The following is a 25,630-nucleotide window of genomic DNA, read 5'->3' on the forward strand; positions in this document are numbered from 1 at the left end:
TACACTCTTAATTGAGACACTTAATGAAGCCATAATGTGTTTTGCTTTTGCATTGAGAAACATTGTGGATTTAATTCTGATGTGCCAGCTGCTTAACCCTGACTGATAATTTGCTGCAGAGCTTATTAGTAATAATAATAAACGTAATATTTGTCCAGTCCAGGAAGAAAGAATTACCACTTTATTTGGTTCCTCTCTCACCCATTTTTGGGCCACATTTCAGAATAAAAATCATGCAGTTAATTCTCAGTGTGGATGTAAATCCATTAACGTGAAGGGTATTATCAAACAGCACCTGTCGTCGTAACTTATTTTGAGTGGGAGTAATGTGAAAGTGAATTTGGATTTGTATGTATAAGTAATTCAGTGAACTGGGGGGGAAGAAAAAGCAGAGGAAATAGACCTTATTAACAGCAGTAAGCACTTGAGAGAGAGAGAGGAGGGAAAGATCAAAACATAGACAGATGTGAGAGGAAGGGATGTACTGTATGAGATGTACTGTATACTGTATGAGATGCAGAGAAAACAAGTCAGGGTCTAAATAACAAGCATAGCTCATCTCTGACTTCAATGGCCAGTCTATGATACCATCTATGCTGTATAGGACTCCAAATCTGGGCAAAGTTTCAGCCCAATGCAATGCGCGCACACAGGCACATGCGCACACAGGCATGCACGCGCACGTGCGTGCGTGCGTGCGTGCGTGCGTGCGTGCGTGCACACACACACACACACACACACACACACACACCTTTTACCACTAATTTGCAAGCAACCAGATAGAAGAGTTAGAAATCTAATTAATTGCTGAATGGCCTTGCCAAGTGTTTTAGTTTGATCATGATGCAGTGTTTTCAGTATGTGAAACACAAATAGGCAAACATACTGACAGCTGTGACAGTTCAACTAATTATTTAGTGTGCACTGTAGTGCAGGTGGCTCATTGCACTTAACTCCAGTTTTTGAAGGAAGCGATAATATGTTGACACTCACTTGACAGCAACCTAAATTTGATTGTGAGGCTAATTGAGTGAAGGACAACTGTGGAAAAGTATTGAATAATGAGCCCTCACAAATTAAGAGAGAAGACCTTCTTAGCAAAATGATCTTGCTTTGATGTATGTCTTTCCATTTATCTCACCCACTTTATAACTTCAGTGGCTGTAGAAATCAATATGGGATCAAAGCCTTGGCTTAGACATTTTGTAAAATCAATGTGCACGACTATTAGAGCATTAGTGCAGCATGACTGATAATTGCAATAAAATTGCAACCAGAATACTAACTCTGCCAGAAATGTGACAAACGACAAAAACAACTTTCCATCGTATGGTTGAAGATACAGGGCAGTGTTTAGAAAAAAATTTAATAAAACAAACACAAAAACGGAGAGGAAAGCAGCCACATTAGATCGCAATGGTTACTCAAGAGGTTAGGGCATTTGACCAATCAGGAAAGACATCTTACCTACAAGTTCTAGGGAAGTGGTTCTCAAACCTTTCACGGTGTCACAAGGACTTGGAATTGTAGGAGTTGAGTCATTACATTTTGTTTTCCTCGGTTCTAGAGATAAATATGTGGCTATTAACACGGCTATGTTAATACTATTACTGCTAATACTACTAGAGTATTCTATACAAACAACATGGGCGGACATAGTTATAGAGGCTGTCTGGGATTCAGAAGGTCACTAGTTTGGTAAAGTGTCCTCGAGCAATACACTTAACCGCTACAGAAACAATACACTTAACCCCTACAGAAACGGCTCCCCGGTCGCGTATTACTAGCGCCCACTGGTCTGCTCCTAATAGCTAGGATGGGTAAATGCAGAGGCTGTTGCACCATTATGTGCAAATGTACAGTGAAATCCGGCAATGGAATAGGCAATATATTATATATATATATATATATATATATATATATATATATATATATATATATACTGTATATGAACTTGGAGGCAGGGTGAGCTGGGAGCGATACATTTTGTTGACCGCACTCGCACTCACACATTCCATCCATAGGACGTCTGGAAACGTCTTAGGGAATACAATCGATGGATGCTATGGATGTGTGTACACATCCTAGCGCATCCTCAATGATATCAGGCTCATTGAGGATTAGTTCCATAAAAACTCAATGAACTCCCTAAAAACACATTCCTGTACGCAAGTAAATAAAGCAACTGACATAATTTGCAGAACAAGTGGAAATTATCAATACCAGCTATCAAACCGATTAAGTCCCGGGACAAGTCACACAATGTGAGCGCAGGCAGGCCACCCACGACATAATTATGTCCTATATTTGTAAAGTAAAGTAAAACTTAATTTCTAGCAGGAATATTCTAGGTTACTCCTTCTGTTTTGTTGTTTGTTGACCCTTTTCAGTTTCTGATAATGACGGAAAATCAGTGGAACAGATGCCTTAATTGACACTACATGAATCGGGAGCCAACACACAATTGCACTACAAGCTGTACAAAAACAGGATGCTTTGCCTTCCAATATGGTTATCGTTTCACAACAGTGCAAAGAAAAGAAGGCCAAAACACCTTCTTCTGAGAAACGTCATTCAAAAATAGAGATGGAGATCTGCACATGGTTTCTCAAGAGACTACTTCTGGCACTTCTAAGGCCACCGTGCGCTTAGCTCTTCCTTCATATTAGCGTCCCGTTCACTTAGCTGTTAGCGCGGCAGAAACAATGCCTCGTATCTGCTCATCCAGGGCGCTCTCCGTGGTTTTGATCTGATGACATGCAGTATGGTTAGTTAACCAAACGGTAAATTGGTTCCCCCGTAGGAACGGCAGCCAGTTCCGACGAGGAAAGGAGAGGAACCAGGGGTTTATCAGCTCACGCTGCAAAGGTATTCCTTATGTTCCGGTTATTTGCAATATGTTCTGTGGGGATAATGTTTGTATTGTAATTTGAAGGCATTCACCTGTATGGTTTCCACAGAGTGACGCAATGAGTTCAGAGTGCCTGCTATTGTAGTTTGTGTGTGCCGTTCTTCACACTGAGGGTAGTGCAGTCATTAACTAACGTAAGTTACTTGCTCTGCGGTGACATGGGCATAAGGGCTATGCTTGCATGCGGGTCCTTTGTCTAAGACAAATCTCTTCCTCGGGAGACAAATAAAGCTTGAACTTGAAATTCTCTCTCTCTTTAGTGTTGATGTGTTTCTTTGTAATTCCGGGATGTGTATGATTAATTCCAAATGCAATGTGGTTATTTCCAGTGAGCAACATGCTGTGTGAGAACCCACATCTATGGTATCTCTGCTGTAGCGGTGATGTAATAATTAGAATAAAGTGAACATATTCATAAGATGTTAAGTTGAGCCTACACTCCTGTCTAATTTGGTAATAAATGGGCAGAGAGAGAGAAAGAGCGTATTTGCGCACGTGTGTGTGTGTGTGTGTGTGTGCGTGCACCACTAAATCTATTGCTCAACCCTGCATTGCAGTTTCCTGCATTTAGCACAGCAGGTAAGCCATTAAATTGCACCTCGGCCATTTCAGTAATTGCAGGGTAATTAGACAGTGGCAATTTACAGTATAATGTAAATAATGAGATACAGTAACACAGAGAGAAAACAGATATACATATAACGTGACAGAGACAGAGATCATAGACCTTTAGGTAGAAATGGTTTAATTGTGCATGCAGAGGAGACACTGTGTCAGCCACACACACAGAATCCCTGACAGTGCGTGCGTGCATGCGTGCGTGCGTGCATGCGTGCGTGCGTGATGTAATGTGTAAAAGTATTGTTGCAGTGTGCGTCTTTTCCAACTCCAACTAACAAAAAAAAAGCACATTATTTTTTTTTCTCCAAGTAATTGATCAAATTATTGCTGAGTGGGATGAAAGTCGACCTTGCAGAAGAATGGTCCGAAGAGAGAGAAAGCACTTAGGGAATGGGCATTGATTAATCCTGGGTAATAGTAATTATGTATATTCCAAGGCTATAGGTTATACACAAATAAGGCTGTAATCTGTCTTTAATTCATTAAGGGGGCATCTATTAACTATAAATTAATCTCCCCAAAAGCTCTTACTACAAATGTCTGCATCTGCCTTGCCTCAGTAGAAAGGTTAAAAGCCGGAGTGTTCTTAATCTTTACCACAACACCGTTAAGTTGCAACCTGAAAGCTTGAAGTCTAACACACCTGTGTGGCCTCTGCTCATCCGTATTTAGATTTCTGGTCAGGTCTAAAGGAGCTGCATACACATACACATACATCGCACGGCACCACTTGACAAATGTCACAGGCAGCGGCGATGACAACACTCATCCCTCACCCCAAAACATGTTCATGTGCTTCCCGCTTGCTAACATTGTGTCGCCGTGATACCAAACATTGATGGAGAACACACACTGACAGCCACATAAATACAATCTGATGCTCAACAGCTTTCTCCTTGTGATTATGCAGATTCATGGAGCCCGCTGCCAAACACACAATGCCTCCCCCAACAACACGAGGACTGGGGTAATTCAAACATATTGCCAGCAGCATACTATTTCAAACATGCCACGCCTGTAGCCAAACCTACCTTGGATCACTGCATGACTATGAACTCACACACACACACACACACAGGCTGGGTGTGTGTGTGAGTTCATAGCAAATCACCCAGATGAGCTGCTGTGTGACACAGCAGCTCATCTGGGTGATTTGCTGTGAGGCATTTCCCTACAGGTTTTATGTGGAAACAGACATAAATATTGTTTCCTTGCTGATTCCTTAATGTGGATGGCATATATGCGGCTATGTACCACTCCCAGTGTAATGCTGTGGGTTTAACAAGTGGCAATTTCCACAAATGCCGGGATGACATTCTGTTATCGTTTGTGTTTGAAAGTCTACCTCTGATTTTTCATGTTGTCGACGACAACAGGCCAATACCACCTCGGTGCTGGACTACGCAGCAGTCAGTGGACATTTCCAACTCGGTGAAAACATGAACGTCTCTTTGACTTTGATCTGGGTTATAGTGGTAAAGGCTCTCACTGTGTTTTGATTATGTGGATTCTCAGGCATAGTTAAACAGGAAGAATACCCTGTAACCCAGTATGAGTTAGTAGGCCTATTAGCAGTATTATGTATTCAAAGTTTGTCAGCCAATGGGTATGGGTGCCCTAGAGGCAGTGCTGCTCGTTACATGTAGAACTGCACCAAACTAACTGTTTGGCAATAACTGGTTTAAGGGTAATGTTCTCGTGTGAGTTGATGGCTCCATATAACTCTCTTCTAATCAGCTTTGATTACCCTGAGAGGATTTAAACCATGGCTGTTTATTCCTGAATGGATATCCTGAATCAAAATAATATCAGCCTGCCACACTTTATATAGGTCACTCACTGATGGAGACAAGAGGATGGGGGAGAGAGAGAGAGAGAGAGAGAGAGAGAGAGAGAGAGAGAGAGAGAGACAGAGATAGAGAGAGAGAGAAGAAGAAAGAAAGAGACACAGTAGTAGTAAAAAATATATAATTCTTACAATTATAATATAATAAGTATTTATAACAACAACATTATTTATTATATGAACATATAGTTGCCAATTAAAGTAAGTAAACTAGTAGTAAGTAAGTAAAATTAAAGGTGATATCGCTGTGTCTCTTTAAATCATGCGTTCGGAACATTGCTGCAATAATTGATTTTCTCGTCTAGGCTACTTCTTTCCTGAACCACATTCCGTGGCCAGTAGTGAGACGTGCGGTCCCCACACGTCACAGATTAAAGTTTCATCGCGCCAGCATACGGGAACGTCCCGCTGTATGAGCCGGAGACATTTATAAATGATAGATGGCCAATGCAGTGTTCCATTCTTCCTGAAATAATTAACACACAGCCAATGCGGCCAATGTCACGCTTCCAGCAGGACTGGGTTTCTATAGTGCATCGATATTTCTTTCATAGCCAATATATATATATTAGGGATGCCGCCGAATAATCGATTTTTCGATTATGTGTTGCCGTCCCCAAAATCGATTTTAATATTTCATAATCGAAAATCGAAAAAAAAATATATATATATATATATATCGAACATGTACCTTCATCAGAGTGGAGAATATAAGTATAAATCAAGTTGAGCAAAGCCACTCTTCTCTGCCCCTCTCTCTAACAGACACAGTTAACGATCGCTTGTTAAGTGCCTGCCAGACAGACAATCAGATGAAATGAAGGCAGGTGTAGACTAGAGTGTAGACTAGTGAACTGAACATGTTCTCTTTATATCAAGTAATACATACCAGCCCCTTATGAAACTACTTCTCCCCAAATCCAAATGGATTTCATTTTCCATCCTGAATGGCACTGAGAAGATCTCCACAAAGGTTTACTCATCAAAACTGATTATAAAACTGTAACCATCAAAGCATGCAACATATAATGGTTATGTGACCATGGCATGTGCATTTTTTTTTGGGGGGGTGGGCGGGGGGGGGGGGGGGGGGGGGTCGATTAATCGATTATTAATCGCCAGAGCTTTAGAATATTCGATTGGGCAAATGGTCACCATGTGGCATCCCTAATATATATATATATATATATCCCTTTATTCTTGGGTGACATAATTCCCAGCAGGACATCTCTCAGATTTAATCCGTCAAGTTTGCAGTTTGCCTATTGAAGAAGTCCAGCTCTGAACGGGATTAACAGGAGAATACAGAATGTATGGATACACTTATCCCCACACACACATGTACGCACGCACACACAATTCAGACCAAATTAGTGTGAAAAGTTGCTAGCCTCTGCAATAGTGCGTTACCTAGCAGGTAGAAGTTACAGAATATAATTACATGACCCGGGGACTAGTCATTATTTATAGGAAGTAACCCAGTCCCATATGGATACACAATGTAATATCCAGGACACTTAACTGTCCTTTGGGAAGGGGCAAGTGTGGCACGCAGGCACGCAGGCACGCACGCACGCACGCACGCACGCACACACACACACACACACACACACACACACACACACACACACACACACACACACACACACACACACACACACACACACACACACACACACACACACACACACACACACACACACACACACACACACACACACACACACACACACACACACACACACACACACACACACACACACACAAAATCCACTGGAGTTTGATATCTTAAAATCTTAAAACCAATCACTGATTGGCCTTAGGGGGGCACTATAGCAATGCATTTGAATCTGTGTACAATGTACATTTCCCCATTGTTTGAGTGGCACCACATTCAGCACATTATGCAATTATGTCCATTTGATAACAAAACATATTATTTAAGGTATTATTTAATGTTCATGCAGATATTTGGATAGCTGTCACTGAGGTAGTGACAGCTATTATAACACATTTCAGCATTGGCAGAACCGCTGGCCTAAGTCAATCACAGTGCAATGATCCGTCCAGGCTATGGGATGCATCATTGGCCAGCCGGAAGGCCTAACAATCAACTGGCCAATCACAGAGCGAACGTCCCTTGTGCGCGTGTGTGTGTGCGTGCATGCGTAATGCTCTCAAACATGAGGGGCGTATATTTTCATCACTGATGTGCAATGTTGCAATGCCAGTGTTATTATGATGATAAGCGTTCTTTATGTGTTATTATGATGTTAAGCGTTCATTCATGTGTCGTCATGTTTCATGTTGGTGTCGTCTGGAATAGATGCCTGTGCAATGCTTTATGTGATCTTCCGTACGTTTGAACATTGGATTGCTTTAATGCTGCTCACAATGAACACCTGGCATCACAGAGATGACATAGTGAAAACACACAACACCGACTGCACCACCAGAGCGCCTTTTCTGTCACTTCTTTATCCCATATTAATGGATCAGGACATTTAGAGGGGCAGGTGCTCATGTGAAAAAAGGGCACCTTGTGCAGCGCGTGGAATCGTCCGGTTGCCTTAATAGTGTGAGATTTATAGATTATAGATAATATATTAGAAGCTTTTTTTAAATCAAGATTTGATCAATGTCACCATGGTCCACATACTCTCTGTGTGTGTGTGTGTGTGTGTGTGTGTGTGTGTGTGTGTGTGTGTGTGTGTGTGTGTGTGTGTGTGTGTGTGTGTATTTGTTAAACGATTGTATTTACTATTTAGCATTTAGCAGTGCTAAATTAACTGTCATTTGATGTGCATATTTAATCTCCGTTTAAACTGTGAAGGAATGGAACTATATTGATGTTATCACTTTCGCAACTGTTACACTGTGTGAAGTGCAGACACTATAAGCACTATAAGATACAGGCAAATTAATTAATGACTGCAGGCAAATTCTTTACAACAACAATCTATTCTGAGATCTGGAGAATACATTTACAACATTTATCTTTCTGCTTCACTGGAGCTCTCGCTATATTACACACTATAATATTCAGACTATTTCGAGAAAACAACCATTCCATCTGATCCATGAATCTGTTTCAGCAGAGGCGACAAATCATTGAAATCAATAATCAGATGGAGGGGAAAGGAACTGGCTGGAATAACGTGTTCATTCTACGCGCTACGTCCTACTGGGGAAACTACCCCCTGCCAGGTGAAAAGAAGCGTCTTGGCCTCCTCATGCATGGAAGGAAGCATGAGGTCAGTCCGTTGCTCTCCCCAGGTTGGCAGAGGGACTATAGCGCCCGATTACAATAGACAATTAACACTGGGTGCAAAAACAAATAAACTGGGTTTACGATACGATGTGTCGCTTATTACCAATGTTTTGAACAATATTTTGTCAAAAACGGCAAAGTCAATTCTGATCAATCTTAATTGTTTTATTGCCGGCTAGCAGCATTTATGAAGTTCCCAGTGCCACCATACACGTTCACTTTAAGAGTCGGAGTTTGCCCGCCCCCCCACACACACTCACTACACACACTTTCGTATCATTGGCACAAGCGCACACCGTTTACCTTTCAGAAGCTTTTACATGTCGGGAGCGGCGCGGTACAAAGGCACAAATTAAATCCGACATTTGGATGGCAGAAGATCCACCTGGATTACCATTGATGGACGTTAGAAAATCCTCCTTTCAACTGCTTTACACGATGATTATATTTTCAATCCCATAGCTGGAGCGGTGGGGCGTTGCCATAGCAACCGGACCAATGTTAAAAGCTGCCGTGGGACTAGTATACACTGGGGTCCGTATATATACGGACCTAGCAAACAACGACCCGGCGCAGAAATAATTAAAGTTCAGGTTTTTACAACTTTTTAAAATGTTAACCTACTGTATAATAAAGACATCCCCAAATAGGACGAAAGATAAATTGGGACACATCGGTTGTACAATTGCCGATACTTAGCAACAAAAAGTGACCCAGACCAATAAATCGGTCTGGCTCTAATTACAAGACAACAGTCTACGTGTAGCATCTTTAACAGTACGGCCCAAGCAACACTAACACACACACACACACACACGCCTCATAGAACATGTAAATCATCACCATGAGCCCATGACCCAAAAAGTAAAGTCCCACCATAGCAATAACTTCCACATTCTGTGACAGATGAGGATGCACGACTGTAGGCTACACCACCAACTTAGCAAATTGCCACAAAGATAACGGGGGTTTCAAACGGAACACACAAACATGCCAGGATCTCTCGTGGGCCAAGTCGTCTTGTGAGAACACCGTATAGGCGGCAGTGGATCATGTCACAATGACTAAGAGCCTCCATGGCATCAGGGACTCCATGCAGTCGTTGAGCGTGTGTTACAAACAACTGAGCCCGCAATGCAGCACTCAAGGGCTTTAAAACCTCACAAAGAACACACAGACACAGTATGCATGCATTCTCGCTCGCTCGCATGCTCGCACGCTCGCACGCACGCACGCACGCACACACAGAGAGAGAGTGAGAGAGAGAGAGAGAGAGAGAGAGAGAGAGAGAGAGACAAACAAACAGACAGACACAAACACCAACAAGGCAATGGCTCTACATAAAGGACCCACAAAGCGCTTCTTCTTTTCTTTTTTCTGAAGTCAATGGCTATTTCAGAGAGAAAGTACAGGTGAGGGATGAGGCAACCTGCATGGTTCTTTTTCAGTCCAATAATGAGCTGTCCACTGCCAAACTAATGTGTTTCCAGGTAGAAGCAGCCACCCCCACATAGAGTAAACAATACACATCCATTTGTAGAAGAAAGTCCAATTAAGCCAAGAGTGCCTCTGTAATGTTTTTGATGTCCAGTTGCGGTTCCCTATGGAGAACATCGGGAACCACTGCTGGTCATCAAACTATTGGCTTAGGAATGCGACAATAGATAAATAAATAAACATGTGTGAAAACGTCTCCATGGGGTGAGAAATCGATTTCAGTCATTTTGGGGGTGAACTATCCATAGTTCCAGTTGATTCTCTCTCTACCCACACACGCACGTACACACACACACATGCACACGCACGCACGTGGCCGTGCACGCACACAAATTACTTCCCTGTAATTATCTCTCTATTCTTCCCCCTCTTCCACTTGAGTCCCCCTGTTGCCCTTGTTCTCCCGCTGTCCCGCTCCCTTTCCATCCCAGCCTCCCCGCCATTTCCTCTCCTTCCCTCCGCAGAATCCCCCTGCAACGAGGTATCTGTTTGTATTATAATTGGTTCCCAAGCACCCATTCCAAAACCATCAGTGAGGCAGCATCTCGCCTTTGAAGACAGGCCTCTGCGAAGTAAGATAAGTAGGAAGCATTACCGCTGTTGTGCAAACATGATTAATGGCGCGCTTAGACCCGTTTCTAAATATTGGGAGGTGGGGAACGCACCTAGGGCTGCTCGGAGCGCTGTTTGAGATGATGAATAGAGCGATTGGAGAGCAGGGGAGACGCGGGTGCCACCGAATGGACAATTAGGGGCAAAGAGGAAAGACGAGACAAAACAGGACAGGAGGGGAGGTTGAGTAAATTGCGGTTACTGTGTAGCTCTGGACAGACAGGGGCGTATAGAGGAGGAGAAGGGGTGATTGCAGTATAGACAGAGAACGGTGTGGCTCAGGAGGTAGAGCAGGTCGTCCAATGATCCGTGGGTCGGCGATTCGAATCCCGGCTCCTCCTCCTGTCCACATGCCAAAGTGTCCTTGGGCAAGACACTGAACCCCACCTTGCCTCCAGTGGCTGCCACCATTGGTGATGTGTGAATGTGGGAGGTGAGGACGCTGGCGTTGACTGTTCGCCGCTTCACCTCCCAATGTATGAATGAATGAATGAATGGACCATTGTAAAGCGCTTTGAGCGCACATATAGTGCATAGAAAAGTGCTATAAAAATGCAATCAATTATTATTATTATTGAGACACGTACAACAAAAGAGGTGCTGCCTCACCCACACAAGCCCAGGACGGGGCCCCGTTCCGGGGATACATACTGTACGGGCTACGGAACTCGTATATATAGAATGTAAAGACAATGGAAAGCATAGGAAGGAAAATTGACTATGATTGACCACAAGAAATGAGATAACAACTCAAGTGTTGCATTGCTCATTGCACGCAGTACCACGGTGTCACACCCAAAGATTTTCCCGGAGAACGCACAGTCGCACACGCATTGTTATTCGATGCATGTGCGTGTGCGCGTGCTCACCCCGACATATCACCTAAAAACAACCCTTAAGTTCACACCTTAACAAAGTTTACAAAGGCTGCCGACAGGAATGAGCCTGGATCCATACCAATGGTCCTGTAGTGTATGGTGTTAACTTGTTAAGCGACATGCGTGTGACATCTTTAAACAATGTATTTACAAATAAATATGGAATATAAATAGGAATTAAATAAAGGTGTAAACAGAGCTGTGTTACATTATCTATAAAAAGCATGTTCTGTCAGAGATAGTTATACAATATACATCCATATAGGAGACATTAGCTTATACTTATATGTATATGTTTTTGCATTATCTTATTTTGTTTAGTTTTAATTTGTTATAAAGTGAATTTGAAAGTGCTATTTTAGTTTTTAATGTCTGTATGTTTAATTTGTTTTAACTACAGTTTATTTTAACTACAGTTTCACTGCCCTGTTTTTATTTCTTATTTCAGTCAGTAGTAGTAGGCCTATACTACTAAAATGTTTTCTTCTTCACATAAATATGTTCTTTCGTTATATCATTAGTTTTAGTACCCGGACTATATATAAAAGCCTTGGCATAATCATGTGGTTATGCTATATTTGGATTTTATCCTCAGTGAGAAATGACAGTTTCCATTAACTGGATCAGTTAATGATATTGTACTTTACATTATAAGCACGTTGGGAGGCAATTATCAGCATGCAACGTTTGGCACACAACAAAGTCCAAATTAGGCTTGGGGTTTACACAAGCGTATCAAAGGCTGTCTGTGGGTTTATTAATGCTGAATGTCGCAGGTGAACCGGGGCATTGCTGCTAATTAATTAGTTTATTGGGGTTGCTGGTGAATTAAGTGTCATTCCACTGTGTTACCTGACCTCCGCTACACCCGTCTACCTGAGAGTGCAGCATGAAAATGCATAATCCATAAATAGTAGAGTGGAGGCAAGAAAAAACTATTTTTTTCTCGTAAAATAACGCCCTATACTTGATCATACTATACAGTGTGTCACAAAAAATAATCAAAAGTAGCATATCTGTGATTTCAAGACGTGGCACAAAGTTATGTTTTTTGAGCTTGTCAATCTGCTATTTTGCCCTTTAGTTTAGAGGGTATAAGATACCATTTGACCACCATATGTACAGTATATTATACGTGAAAGAAAAGTTTTAAAATATTTGTGTTGACCCAACAAAACCCCAGAATTATTATTTACCTCTGCTGCCATTAACGATGTGCATTTTTGTAAATAATCGCTATGGGGTACACACAAACAGACAAAGCTGGGCATACTGTATGAGCCCCCCATCCCCACCCCCCCCTGTTGTTGTGTGCTTTGTGTCGGCTTTCACCTTTTAAACATCCAGCTGGGCTTATAGCTGTTAGGTCTGACATTGCCAAGCATCTCCATATGAAAACAATTGGCCCGTGTTCGGGTGGGGGGATATTTCCTACGGGCTGGACCGGCACCTGTCAGCAGGCAGGTGTACACATAGACAGGCACACAAATGCATTTACTATATGGTGAAAGAAATGCAAATGCCACTCCTTTCCATGTCATGCCGGAAGGCAGCATTCAGGAGAATTGCTATTCTCCCCCGAAGTCCCCTGAACTTGAACGCAGCATTTTGCGTTGAACTCATTTGTTTTGAAATCCATGTCGTTACACTGCATCTGCAGTAGATAAAGACTGCTGAGTTGCGCCACCGAAAATAGCTGATCTACAAGCTCACAACAGTGTTGTGCTGCAACGCGTTGAGAGCATGTAGATCTGTTATTTTTGTCCAAAAGTGCCCTCTTACGGGATTTCAGCCCCTGCCTCTCTAACACTCTCTGCACATCCCTGCCTGTCAGCAGGGAGTGTTGACACTCCCTGCTGCCCGGGCGAGTACTAGTTGCAGTAGTGGTATTTACCTTCCATACTGGGTGAGTATGAGTATGTATTCCCGTTACAAGTACTAGTTGCAGTAGTGGTATTTACCTTCCATACTGGGTGAGTATGAGTATGTATTCCCGTTACAAGTACTAGTTGCAGTAGTGGTATTTACCTTCCATACTGGGCGAGTACATAGTTGCAGTAGTGGTATTTACCTTCCATACTGGGCGAGTACTAGTTGCAGTAGTGGTATTTACCTTCCATACTGGGAGAGTACTAGTTGCAGTAGTGGTATTTACCTTCCATACTGGGAGAGTACTAGTTGCAGTAGTGGTATTTACCTTCCATACTGGGAGAGTACTAGTTGCAGTAGTGGTATTTACCTTCCATACTGGGAGAGTACTAGTTGCAGTAGTGGTATTTACCTTCTGTATGTCTGAAGTGAGCTGCAGGAGAGAAGGGGAGGCTGTGGCTCTGAGGGTCTCGGTCCCTCTCACAGGAGAATTCAGACTGACGTAGGCCACGGCACTGCTCTGCAGAACAACGCTGTTATCCTGGGAAACACGCACACACACACATGGACACACGCACGCCACACGCACACACACGCATGCACACACGCACGCCACACGCACACACATGTCACAGATCATTATATGGCTTTTGTTGAACAACACTCGATTCTTATTTGTCAATCACTGGATTCTGTCTGTTATTTATCGATAACAGACTGCTGCGCTCAATAACAGACACTTTGTGTCGGTTTTCTTTCCATTTTTTTCCAATGATGACAATGTTTGTGTTGGAAGTTTGGAAATAAAGTTACTATTAAACTGGTTTTGTATATGCATCGTCTATGCGACAACGATTCCCACCTGTGGGCCGGGGGCGGGGCCCACTGCAGCGCTGAGAGGATTATTGTGGGTGGGCCCCCAAATAATTACCAAAAACATTTTATTCACAGCATTAACCGTGGATAATGAGGGAGCCATTCGCTGCGTGTTCAAAACAATACATAAAAATGCGTGTAAAACCATCCATCTGTTCAATAGCCTAGTTAGAGCCCATTGAAAATGTAATTGTGGTCGCGTCAGGAGTGGAACGATACAGGTAGGGAGATATGAGTGTTCTAGAAAATTCTCTAAGATGAGAGTACGTAGACGGGAGGGGAGTTGTACATTCTCTAACATTTGGACAAGAAAATGTCGAAAAAAGTTTTCCTTGGAAGTGAATGAGTTAAAATAGACGTGGCGGCTTCGACTCCTAATGCATAGAAGGAAGCATGAGGTCAGTCCGCTGCTCTCCCCAGGTCGGCAGAGGAAGCGCAGCGCCCAGGATGTCATTACATAATTAACACTGGTGAAAAGAATGGGTTGCAAAATCGTGGGATAAAAATGTAAGTTAAAACATGGCCCTCACCTCTCCCCATTCGTAGGATCCGATGTTCCCGAAGGCCGAACCCCCCCAAGAGCAGAACACGGTGGTACGATCCGGCGCCCAGCCTCGCTTGGTCTGCTCCGTCGCCGTGGCGATTAGCTGAGTCATGATGGCCGACGCTGCACCTCCGCGGTCGCTGTCATGGCGGCTACCGACCAACACGTAGCGATCTGGAAGAGGGAAAGGAGAGGTTGAGGGAGGATTCATTGCAGTGGTTTTCAACCCGTTTTGTATCAACGGGTCACTATATGTTATTAAGCCACGGGCCACCATTTTGATGAGATTTAGCCTCTAAGACACAAAACTAAAGAATATTTTGTTATCGTTGGATAAGATTTTTGAGAGTGCGGATTTTACTCTCTTTCTATAGGTGATAAGATGGTAAATGGTGCATTTATATAGCGCCTTTATCCAAGGCGCTTTACATAGATTGTTCATTACAATCACCCACTCACACACACACTCATACACCGATTGCGGCGGAAGCCATGCAAGGTAACGACCAGCACATCGGGAGCAATTTGGGGTTCAGTGTCTTGCCCAAGGACACTTCGACATGTAGACAGGAGGAGCCGGGATTCGAACCGCCGACCCATGGATCATTGGACGACCTGCTCTACCTCTTCACCACTTCATAGAATGGTATAGGCCCTGTGATGAGGAAGGCGTGAACCTGCCTGGATTCTAGATGATGGGGGTGGTGACAGGTGGACATATGGACAGGCAGACCGATGGCATGCAAAACGTCCTCCTTGCTGAACTCATATAGGACAGTAGAGATCTTTAACATATTCAAGTACTCAAATGTTTTTTTTTTTTCCACCATCGCTAATCTGCCTATTTTTTCTACTCCGCAGCTCCACAGCCGTCAACCACACGCTTTCACAAAAACGCTCGTGAATGTGTGTGTTCGTTCCTGACAGTGTGGGCTGTGTGTGTGTGTGTGGGGGAAGGGGGGAGATTGGGGGGGTGGGGGATGAGAGCGGAGCAGACATATGATCAAATGCCAACGAGCAGTTAAGGCTCTCTCAGCTCCTCCTGGAAGATTTGTAGCTCATATTATCTGCTTTAGTGGCCCATTATGGCTGCCTAATATCGCACTGTAAATCAGCGCGGTAATTTTCCACCCAGCGTTTGGACAGGACAGGTAGAGCCACGCATCCCCCAACACAGTAATGTTGGCCAAGGAGAGGAGGACGGGAGAGGGACAGGGGGAAGGGAAGGGAGAGGGGAGGATGGGAGAAGGGAGAAGGGAAGGGAGAGGGGAGGATGAGAGGGGAGACAGGGAGCACGGGAGGGGAGGATGGGAGAGGGGAAGGGAAGGGAGAGGGGAGGATGACAGGGGAGACAGGGGGAAGGGAAGGGAAGAGAGAGGAGAGGGGAGGATGAGAGGGGAGACAGGGGGAAGGGGAGGGAAGGGAGAGGGGAGAAGGGGAAGGGAAGGGAAGGGAGAGGAGAGGGGAGGATGAGAGGGGAGACAGGGGGAAGGGGAGGGAAGGGAGAGGGGAGAAGGGGAAGGGAAGGGAGAGGGGAGAAGGGGAAGGGAAGGGAGAGGGGAATCGAGGACAAGATAAAGGAACATCCTCTGCAGAGAGAGACAATTAAAAGAGGACGGGCGGAGGAGGATCTGGGCAGCAGTTAAAACATTAAAGGCACATAATACGTTTCAAAGCAACCAGACGTGAGTGGTGCGTGCGTGCGAGAGAGAGAGATATTGAAGATCACATAGAAGAGACGCAATGGGGTAGAGAAAGCAGTGGTGGAAAAAGTACTCAAACCATAATTATGGCCTCTCTGACGTCGACAAAAATAACTGTGATTATGTCAAATAATTGTGATTCGACGATTATGTAATAATTGTGTCAGCGTCAGCTGCACTCACAGCATGTGCATAGTACCCTGCTGTTCCTCACCCCCACCCGTATCGCTCATGGATGCAAATGCAACCTAATAATAACAAATGGCAAGGTTCATCAGTTCCCTAGTTTAGAGCACTGACATGACTTATTGCATTTTCTTGAGGAAATACATATAATGTATATATACACCCTCCGCCGGATGTGTTTTTTATTTTTTCATTTTTGTTGCTCCTGTCAAGGCGAACACATGTATTTTGTCTCCCGTGCTGCATGGCTGGTACTGTGCAGTGCTGGAACAAAGAGAGATGATGACATGTGGCAAGATGCATTTTCAGGACAAGATTTGAACGTTCATTCTTTACCTGGATTGTTCTTTCCTCTCAGGTATCCGACGACATTGTAGATTTTCTTGTAGGCTGACTTGTTCCCAACACTCAGCGTGATCTTCTTGCGTTCTAGTGGGGGGGGGTCAACAAATCAAGACATGAGGTTGTGCTTAAACAAAAAAAAAGAAGGAAAAAACAGCAACAAAAAACTAAACAAAAAACAAGAAGACAACCTGCTAACAGTACTCTATAGAGCACATGCTCGTGTACAATGTTGACATTTTGGCCATAAGTCCCACATACGACCTACGTGGCCGGTTAAGACTGAGGTTAGGGTTAGTGACCTACGTGGCCGGTTAAGACTGAGGTTAGGGTTAGTGACCTACGTGGCCGGTTAAGACTGAGGTTAGGGTTAGTGACCTACGTGGCCGGTTAAGACTGAGGTTAGGGTTAGTGACCTACGTGGCCGGTTAAGACTGAGGTTAGGGTTAGTGACCTACGTGGCCGGTTAAGACTGAGGTTTGCGTTAGGATTTGGGATAGTGTTAGTAATCGGTCAGATTAACGGGAGGTCGGAACAATGACATGTGACCCATCATCTCAACACTTTTAACAACTGTAACAAACCCTGTAACATTTTGCACACACACACACACACAAACGGCAAGGTGGAGGTCATCACTAGCCTGATTAGTGATTATCAGACCTTAGCATTAGGGATGCTCCGATCACGTTTTTGGGGGCCGATCCCGATAGATCGGCCGATTTCCGATCCCGATCTTTTTTAATATATATATATTTATTTATTTTTTATTTGGCAAAACCTGGCAACCCGCACCCCTCGGTCATTTTCCGCTAACCTGAGCGGGGCTCCCTAGCCTGCTGGAGGGGCTCCCATCATCCCATGCACCCTCGAGAGAAGAAAAAGGAAAAGAAATGCAGCCTTGAGCCTACTGTTGTGGTCTTGTGGAGCTGCTTGATCACCTCCTCCTCCTCCTTTCCCCAAATTGCCAAACCCAATAAATCCAAAAGTAGTGTGAATACTTCCACAGCCTAATTACTAAAGGATAAACTATCAGTCCTCTCCGAAATCTGTCAATCTGTCAACTCAGCACGTGTTGTCAACGCATTGTAAACAGAAGCATAAGCCGTGTGTGTGTCACACCAAAAGTGGTGACCTATAGAATCCTGTACATTAGACTCATCACGCGATCCTCACTCCTACACAGCTGTCATTAATTAATGGTCTTGATTGCCTTGCCTATGCGTTCAAGTTATACAGGGTGAAAACCGTGAAATGCACAGGCTTATCTTACAGGCTGGCTGCAACTGCAGGCAACAAGCACATTTCCAAGAAAGTTGCAGGGCACACTACTTGTCTAACAATTTGGATTATAGTTTTCTCACTTTGCTGCTGGTCAATGAGAAAAAAGATAATGACTGGACCCCTCGCTGGGGTGAAGACGTGCGTGCTCTCTTGCTCTGTCTCTTTTCTCTCTCTCTCCCTGGGGTGTGTGTGGGTGAGATTAGTTGCGCTTCCTTCGACAGCGCTATACTTCTCCAGCAGCGGTGCAGAACCGAGAGTGATATATACTTCTCCATCAAGCGGTGCAGAACAGAGAAGGTGACACATTATTTTGGATGTAAACTGCGCAACTTTTAGCTTTTTTGATCGGTTTTGCGGATCGATCGGAGCATCCCTACTTAGCATGCAGTCCACTCAGAGAGTGTGCAGGGTCTTTGGGCTGGATCCAGGCTAGGTCATCACATGATTTGAAGGAATGAATTTCCAAGTGGGAATGATTGAAGCGGTGTGCGTGTGCCCGCCCACCCGCACGCCAATGTGCATCGAGTGCTTGTGCGTGCGTGTACATGTCCTTAGCCAATTAGTGAACAAAGAATCAAAACATGGTGAAGAATAGAAGAGAAGCACATGAAAGAGCAGCTAAGGCAGTCAGATCTCTTTCAGAGCCTATGCGTCATAGACCAGCTTTTCATTAGGTTTTTATTCAAAAGTATAGAGCTCCTTCTGAGAGGATCGACATCGTTCTTCAAGGTTGAGCAGTGTAAAAAAACAAACCAAAGCAAAAATAAATAAAAGACATGCATACATACATACATACATTTAATTCAGTGTTTTTTCAACCCTTTTTATAGCAAGGTCCATTATGTATTGGCCATTTGAGCCACGGACCACAATTTGATGAGAATTTGCCTCGCAGACCAAAAACTAAATAACATTTTGTTTCTGGGGAGGTCCCTGGAACATTTTTTTTTCAGATGGGGGTCGGCAGCCAAATATACAGTACATATATTTTTGGGGTCCTTGACATGAAATATTGAGCACCACTGATATAGAAACATAACTGTTTTTCAGAAAACTGTCATGATTTAGCAGACTTTTTTTTTATTTCAATGTCAGGGTCGCAATGCTATGGTCGCAAAACAAATGAACTAGTGATGGGCAAATGCATACATCTTCCATTATCTGCAGCTCCTTGTCTTCACCACTGCCATCCCTCCATGTGTCACCTTGACACGGCTGCACGTCCATGTGCCACCGACAACTTTCAATGCAAAAGACCTTATTTATTTTTTGTCACTGACACATTAAATCAGGCTCGTGTACGTGTATATATACTGTCACACTCTTAAGAGCGGATATTGAAAAATACCGATCATTAGTTATGATAAACGGGCTGCAAGCTTGCAATACATCACCGTGATTGCACTTGTCTTTATGAAAGTCAACGCGTAAAATATATAAATCATGCATGTGGCACTGCAGGTTTACCGTCGCTCCGGTCCTCCTTGTCCACCCCCACATAACAACGCCTGTTGAGGCGGAGAATTAACGCCTCAGGTGTCACACTATAGACAGTGTGGAGGAGAGAAAGATATGCTCCTTTAATGAGACAATGCAAGCTATAGGGCTGTCACAATTATTACATAATCGACTAATCACAACAATTTGAGATGATAGCACTTATTTTTGCATAAACGTAAAAAAAAAAAAAGCCGTTTTCACTGCAGGCCTGCCTTACCTGTCTGTCTCTGTCTCTCACTACAAGCTATGCCCTGTCTCCTTTTCACTGCAGGACTGCCTGTCTGTCTCTCACTACAAGCTATGCCCTGTCTCCTTTTCACTGCAGGACTGCCTGTCTGTCTCTCACTACAAGCTATGCCCTGTCTCCTTTTCACTGTAGCACTGCCTGTCTGTCTCTCACTACAAGCTATGCCCTGTCTCCTTTTCACTGCAGGACTGCCTGTCTGTCTCTCACTACAAGCTATGCCCTGTCTCCTTTTCACTGCAGGACTGCCTGTCTGTCTCTCACTACAAGCTATGCCCTGTCTCCTTTTCACTGCAGGACTGCCTGTCTGTCTCTCACTACAAGCTATGCCCTGTCTCCTTTTCACTGTAGGACTGCCTGTCTGTCTCTCACGACAACCTATATGCCCAGTCTTGTTTTTCACTAGGTGTGACCATAGAGTAATACAAGGATAGAGACCGAACCGGAGCGATAGCCCCGTCCCACCGCTATTAATTTCAGTGGAAGTTGCTCAGTGGCGTTTTGAGGCACCCGGAAGAACGCTCTGCTTCCGCATTTGACCACCAAATGTTGGTGGTCAAATGCGGAAGTGCAACCGAGCGCTCAATGTTAAAGCCCAGCATGGATCCACGGGTCCGCCTGCAGTTCACGCTCCAACCACTAGGGCCGAGTGCTTCAACGCTGGAGAGCCTCCCTGGGGGCTTTGGGTCTGACGGTCTCGCTTCCTGCCTGCGTGACGTGTGCTCTTGTCTAGCTGCCTTCCTGTACGCTCTGCAGGAGAGACGGCTGGATTTCTGAGTGGAAATGCAGACGATGGCGTCAGTGGAGATGTGACGCGCCGGGGACGCAAACCGTATGTGACAGAGGTCCCCCGTGCCTACAAGCGCACTGTCGCGGCATTGACAGCCCACTTTTCTAGCTCTGTTCCCCTGCCTCCTTAATGTTCGCCCTCCCACACCCGTTTAATATATTATACAAAATTCACTGGTCTCTCTCTCTCATAGGTGCCCCATAACCCATTTATCACTTTTGACAACGGCACAAATGACTTTGGCTAAAGAGCGGGGATGGAACATGGCCTGGTAGTGAATTCTATATCTGCAACACAGAGAGAGAGAGAGAGAGAGAGAGAGAGAGAGAGAGAGCGAGAGAGAGGCACAGAGAGAGAGAGAGAGAGAGAGAGAGAGAGAGAGAGAGAGAGAGAGAGAGAGAGTTGAGAGATTCTTCATGTTGTAATTCAACCTCGTGATGAATAGGTTTACAGATACAGCTGCTTTTACAGGTGAGAGGTGACTTGGAGTTAAGTTTGGAGAGCTGGTGTAAATATTGAAGCCGTGTCCCCAATTTCTACAGCAGACAAATGTATTGTGAGAGCAGGCACTGCCCTTAACGTGCCTTTCTTTAACCTTCCTTTGCAGTAGCTTTTTGAAATGACTAGGCCTATAGGGAATGCCTGCGCAATATAGAAGTATAGAGTGTATTTTCACTCGCTAGTTGGACTCTCATCATTTAAATCTACTTTCTCTGAGTTTGCCTGTAGCCTATAACGCCGGGGCTCCACCGGGCGCGTCAGCGTAGCGTCTCCGTCACCGTCAGGGAATGTTCCCTTTTTAATCAATGAAGGGTGGCTCCACTGCCTATACGATGCCTTGAGTGACTGCTTTAAAATTGCCCCGGTTCATTTTTTGACGCACGCACGCACGCACCTCAAAAGTGCCATTACTAAAGTAATGTCTCATCACTTAGTTTTCTGATCATTCTGCCCATTCTGGGCGGGAACCACTTTTGGTGAACCACCTAAAAAAAAGCCATTATTAAAGTAATGTCCCTCCACTTAGTTTTCTGAGCTTAACTGCTGGACCATAGGGTTTTAATCTATTGTTGGTAGGAGACCATGTGACAATCCTTATAATGGGTCAAAATAAAACGTGTATAGGCTACATTTTGCATATTGGCTAGTTTGCTATGCAGCTACAGTACTTAACAGCTACTCTGGGAGATGTTGTTTTTTTAAGGCAGCAGCTACAAGCTGGGTGTTAACAAAGGCTTGGATGTTCAAAGCATGCTTTCTACTGTTTACAGCCTGACAATGCTGTCTGAAATGCTTCTCTTAGAACTGCAATGATCAGCAACCACTTACTGTACCCTGTTGTTGGTTCAATGTTGTTGTTGCTGGGTTTTTTTTTTATATCAGATGCACTTAATTTGAACTTGCACTTTGTACAGTATGTCATTCTGGATAAGAACATCTGCTAAAAGCTTCAAATTGTAAATTGAAATGCCACATAAGGCTATTCTCAAATGAATAAGTTATTCTCAGAACTCAGAAATTCTGATGCCAGGAAACGACGCACTGGGTTTGTAAATGGTAAATGCTAAATGGTGCATTTATATAGCGCCTTTATCCAAGGCACTTTACATAGAGCATAGTGCATTACATTCACCCATTCACACACGCATTCATACACCGATGGCAGCCAAAACCATGCAAGGCACCAACCTGCACATCGGGAGCAATTAGGGGTTCAGTGTCATGCTCAAGGACACTTCCACAGTAACTCTGGGGGAGCCCGGGTTCGAACTGGCAACCTTGCGGTTACCATCCAGGCACTCTACCCCTGAGCCACCGCCACATCAGTTAGCATTCAGTTGTTGAAGTTTGTGTATAATCATCTTCCAGTTTTGTGGTTTGTGGATGAACTGCAGCAAGGCAATTTATGCAATGCATAGATTAACCACTGTGAAATGTATGCATTGAATAAGCAATATCGTACAGTATATAGTATATATGTATTCTACGTGTATGCCTTTGATTCCCCCCTGGACAAATTAACACCAATTCTATTTGAACACTGTGACTGGTTTCCATGGCGCTATAGACTCGTATATGCATTAAAATGCATCCTTTCTTCTATTTGACATTGATAAGTCACTTAGAAACTCCCATGGGTAGGATGGCAGAGGCACTGGATTCTTCCTTTGAACGCATACAGTACGGCTCCTTGGAAAGGGCAATAGGATACAGGCAACATTATATGCATTATAATGAGGCTTTTATTCCATATTTCATTTTTTACCATATGCATGATCATGAAACATTTCAGGGAATGGGTTTTGATGGCTGTTATATCTGCCATAAACCAGTTCCACGGGACAAGAACCTCAAACGCGCGGCTCGACTCAAATCGTATTTCAACCGCAGAGACGGCATCAACAGCTTTGAAGGACCACATGTTGCAATGAAATATGAATCGTATCACGCAATAAACAAAACTCGTTTTATCACCTATGGACCCATACATCTAAACCATAACTGCCACCTAATGAAAAGAACTGATATATAATCATGCAGTCTAAATTCAGATGCTTCTCTGCAGCGGCACTCCGCAGGGTATTAAATGCAGAGTTGAGGAGAAAAAGCAATAAGCGAATGTGGGAACCTGCACACGGCAATCAATAGTGGTGTAATTAAGGGCCTCGGAGTCCTTTCTATAAAGCCATTTCACATTGTTCTGCTCTGCTCTGCTCTCTCCTGCGATGTAATTGCCACGGAAATTTGTTACACTTTTGGCATTTGTTCAGAGTGAGAGAGATTGGGTGGGGTGGGGGGATTGATGGTACGCAGAGAGATATTAAGAAAGGAGAATGAGAAAGAATGCAGACCTTTAGTACATTCATTGGGTACAGGATCGGCATTGTTGAAATCGCAAAATTTTAGATTTTTTTTTCAAATTTACATTGGTTGTTCAGTTTGACCCTTGCAGAGAAACAGCAAGTTGAGAAAACAGGCTTGAAAGGTTCACTTCTGTGGTCTCTAACAGTACACCTAGCTACATGTGTAAGCAGTTATTTCATATTTACATGACGATTTCAGCTCTGACACTTATTTCAGACATGCTCAAGATGAAAACAAACAAAAATATAAACCAGTATTACTTCTTAAACTGTTAGGCTTATGTTATAAACCCTGATCTGATTTTCTTGGTAAACTGAAATGATAGAAAGCATTGGTAGTGGACGGCCCATTGCTAACTCACTTCTGGGTTTCACGACTAGCACTAATCTCTCAAGAAGACAGATTCTGCAAATAGCCAAATCTGTAAGCACCACTGTGCTAAACACGTAGTGTTGTTGTTAGTCGGAATAAACACAGACGCACCCAGGAGGAAGTGGACTAAGAAAGGGGAGGCCGGGGGCCAAACACAGTTCCTGTTTCTACACATAAAAGAAAGGGGCACGGGTTCCCAGATCACAAGACTACAAACCTAGCAGGTATTGGCCTATCATCACCCTGGGCAAGACCTACGCTGTCGAGACTATCATTTGTTTGGGCGGAAGTTGCGGGATTTTAGCGGAAGTATCGCCCAAGGAAATGACGTTGATGCTTTACAAATCAGTTTACATTCTCCGCGAATGAAACAAGTGTTGTGATTGGTCGGGAAAATATCGTATCCGGGAGAAATACATCTGACGGATGTTCCGGAGGATACATCCGCCGATATCTTCTCTGCCTTACGTTGTGACCAGGCTTTTCTTTTCGCAGATAACTAATCCTGGCACCAAGGCTAGCCTATCATGCACTTAACACAGCACGCCGAGTGTGGTAGTGTGCAGTTCAGGGCGGTGGCCCGGTGCATCCAATAGACCATCCACAGATGGCATGGTGTGGCCCGGTGCATCGAATCGAACAGAACATTCAGAGCAGCAGAGATGGAGCCTGACACGATGTGTTCAATGCATTAGTCACTCTCAAGCAGCCGCAGAGATGTGGACACCCACAGATAGACGCATGAGGCGCGTGCGTCACACACACACACACACACACACACACACACACACACACACACACAAGTAAATGCATGAGCATAAATTCAGGGATGCAGCAGATGGTGAGAGAAGTGACACAGATAACAAGGTACTGCAGATGGAGTGATGGTCACACAGAACAGTACCGTACGGTCAGACAGTCACGGACAATCAATCAAATACAAATGGACACCACAGAACCCACAGAATGGAAACACACACACGTTGGGTTAGATTTTATATGATTTGTTTGATATGATATATATAAAGATTATATGATTATTATGTCAATGTCTCTTGAAACGTTTTCATTTAGTTTGTCACATTTTAGTCACCTGGAATGTTTTAGTGTTTAGTCTAGTTTTAGTCGACTGAATATCATAAGATTTTAGTCGACTAAATCTACAGGTGATTTAGTCTCAAATTTTATTTTGGCGGGCCTTGATGCCGTCGTAATGACTTTTTACACTTGCTGAAAATAGCCGATCTACAAGCTTACAACGCGTTGTAGTGCGGCGCGTTGTGAGCTTGTAGATGGGCTATTTCCAGCATACCAAGTGTAAAATTACTTATACTGGATCTCTTGTCCACTAGTCCCTTCCTAACATTTTAGTCTAGTTTTTATTTGGTGACGAAATTGTCAGTATATTTAGTTTTAGTC

At 43.9% G+C, this 25,630-nt stretch overlaps 1 protein-coding gene across 1 annotated transcript in view; it reads right to left on the minus strand.

The window, feature by feature from the left end:
* The window catches only part of naaladl2 (N-acetylated alpha-linked acidic dipeptidase like 2), a 347,063-nt gene that overhangs the window by 100,760 nt on the left and 220,673 nt on the right, over window positions 1–25,630 (minus strand). The window contains exons 10-12 of the mRNA XM_080770411.1: window positions 17,151–17,243; window positions 14,912–15,099; window positions 13,918–14,046 (exon numbers count right to left, since the gene is read on the minus strand). Coding sequence (XP_080626537.1) covers window positions 13,918–14,046; window positions 14,912–15,099; window positions 17,151–17,243 — 410 coding nt within the window. The remainder of the gene's footprint in view (window positions 1–13,917; window positions 14,047–14,911; window positions 15,100–17,150; window positions 17,244–25,630) is intronic.

Source organism: Protomyctophum bolini, assembly GCF_963924005.1.
Source record: "Protomyctophum bolini genome assembly, chromosome: 8".
In the NCBI taxonomy this organism is placed as follows: domain Eukaryota; kingdom Metazoa; phylum Chordata; class Actinopteri; order Myctophiformes; family Myctophidae; genus Protomyctophum; species Protomyctophum bolini.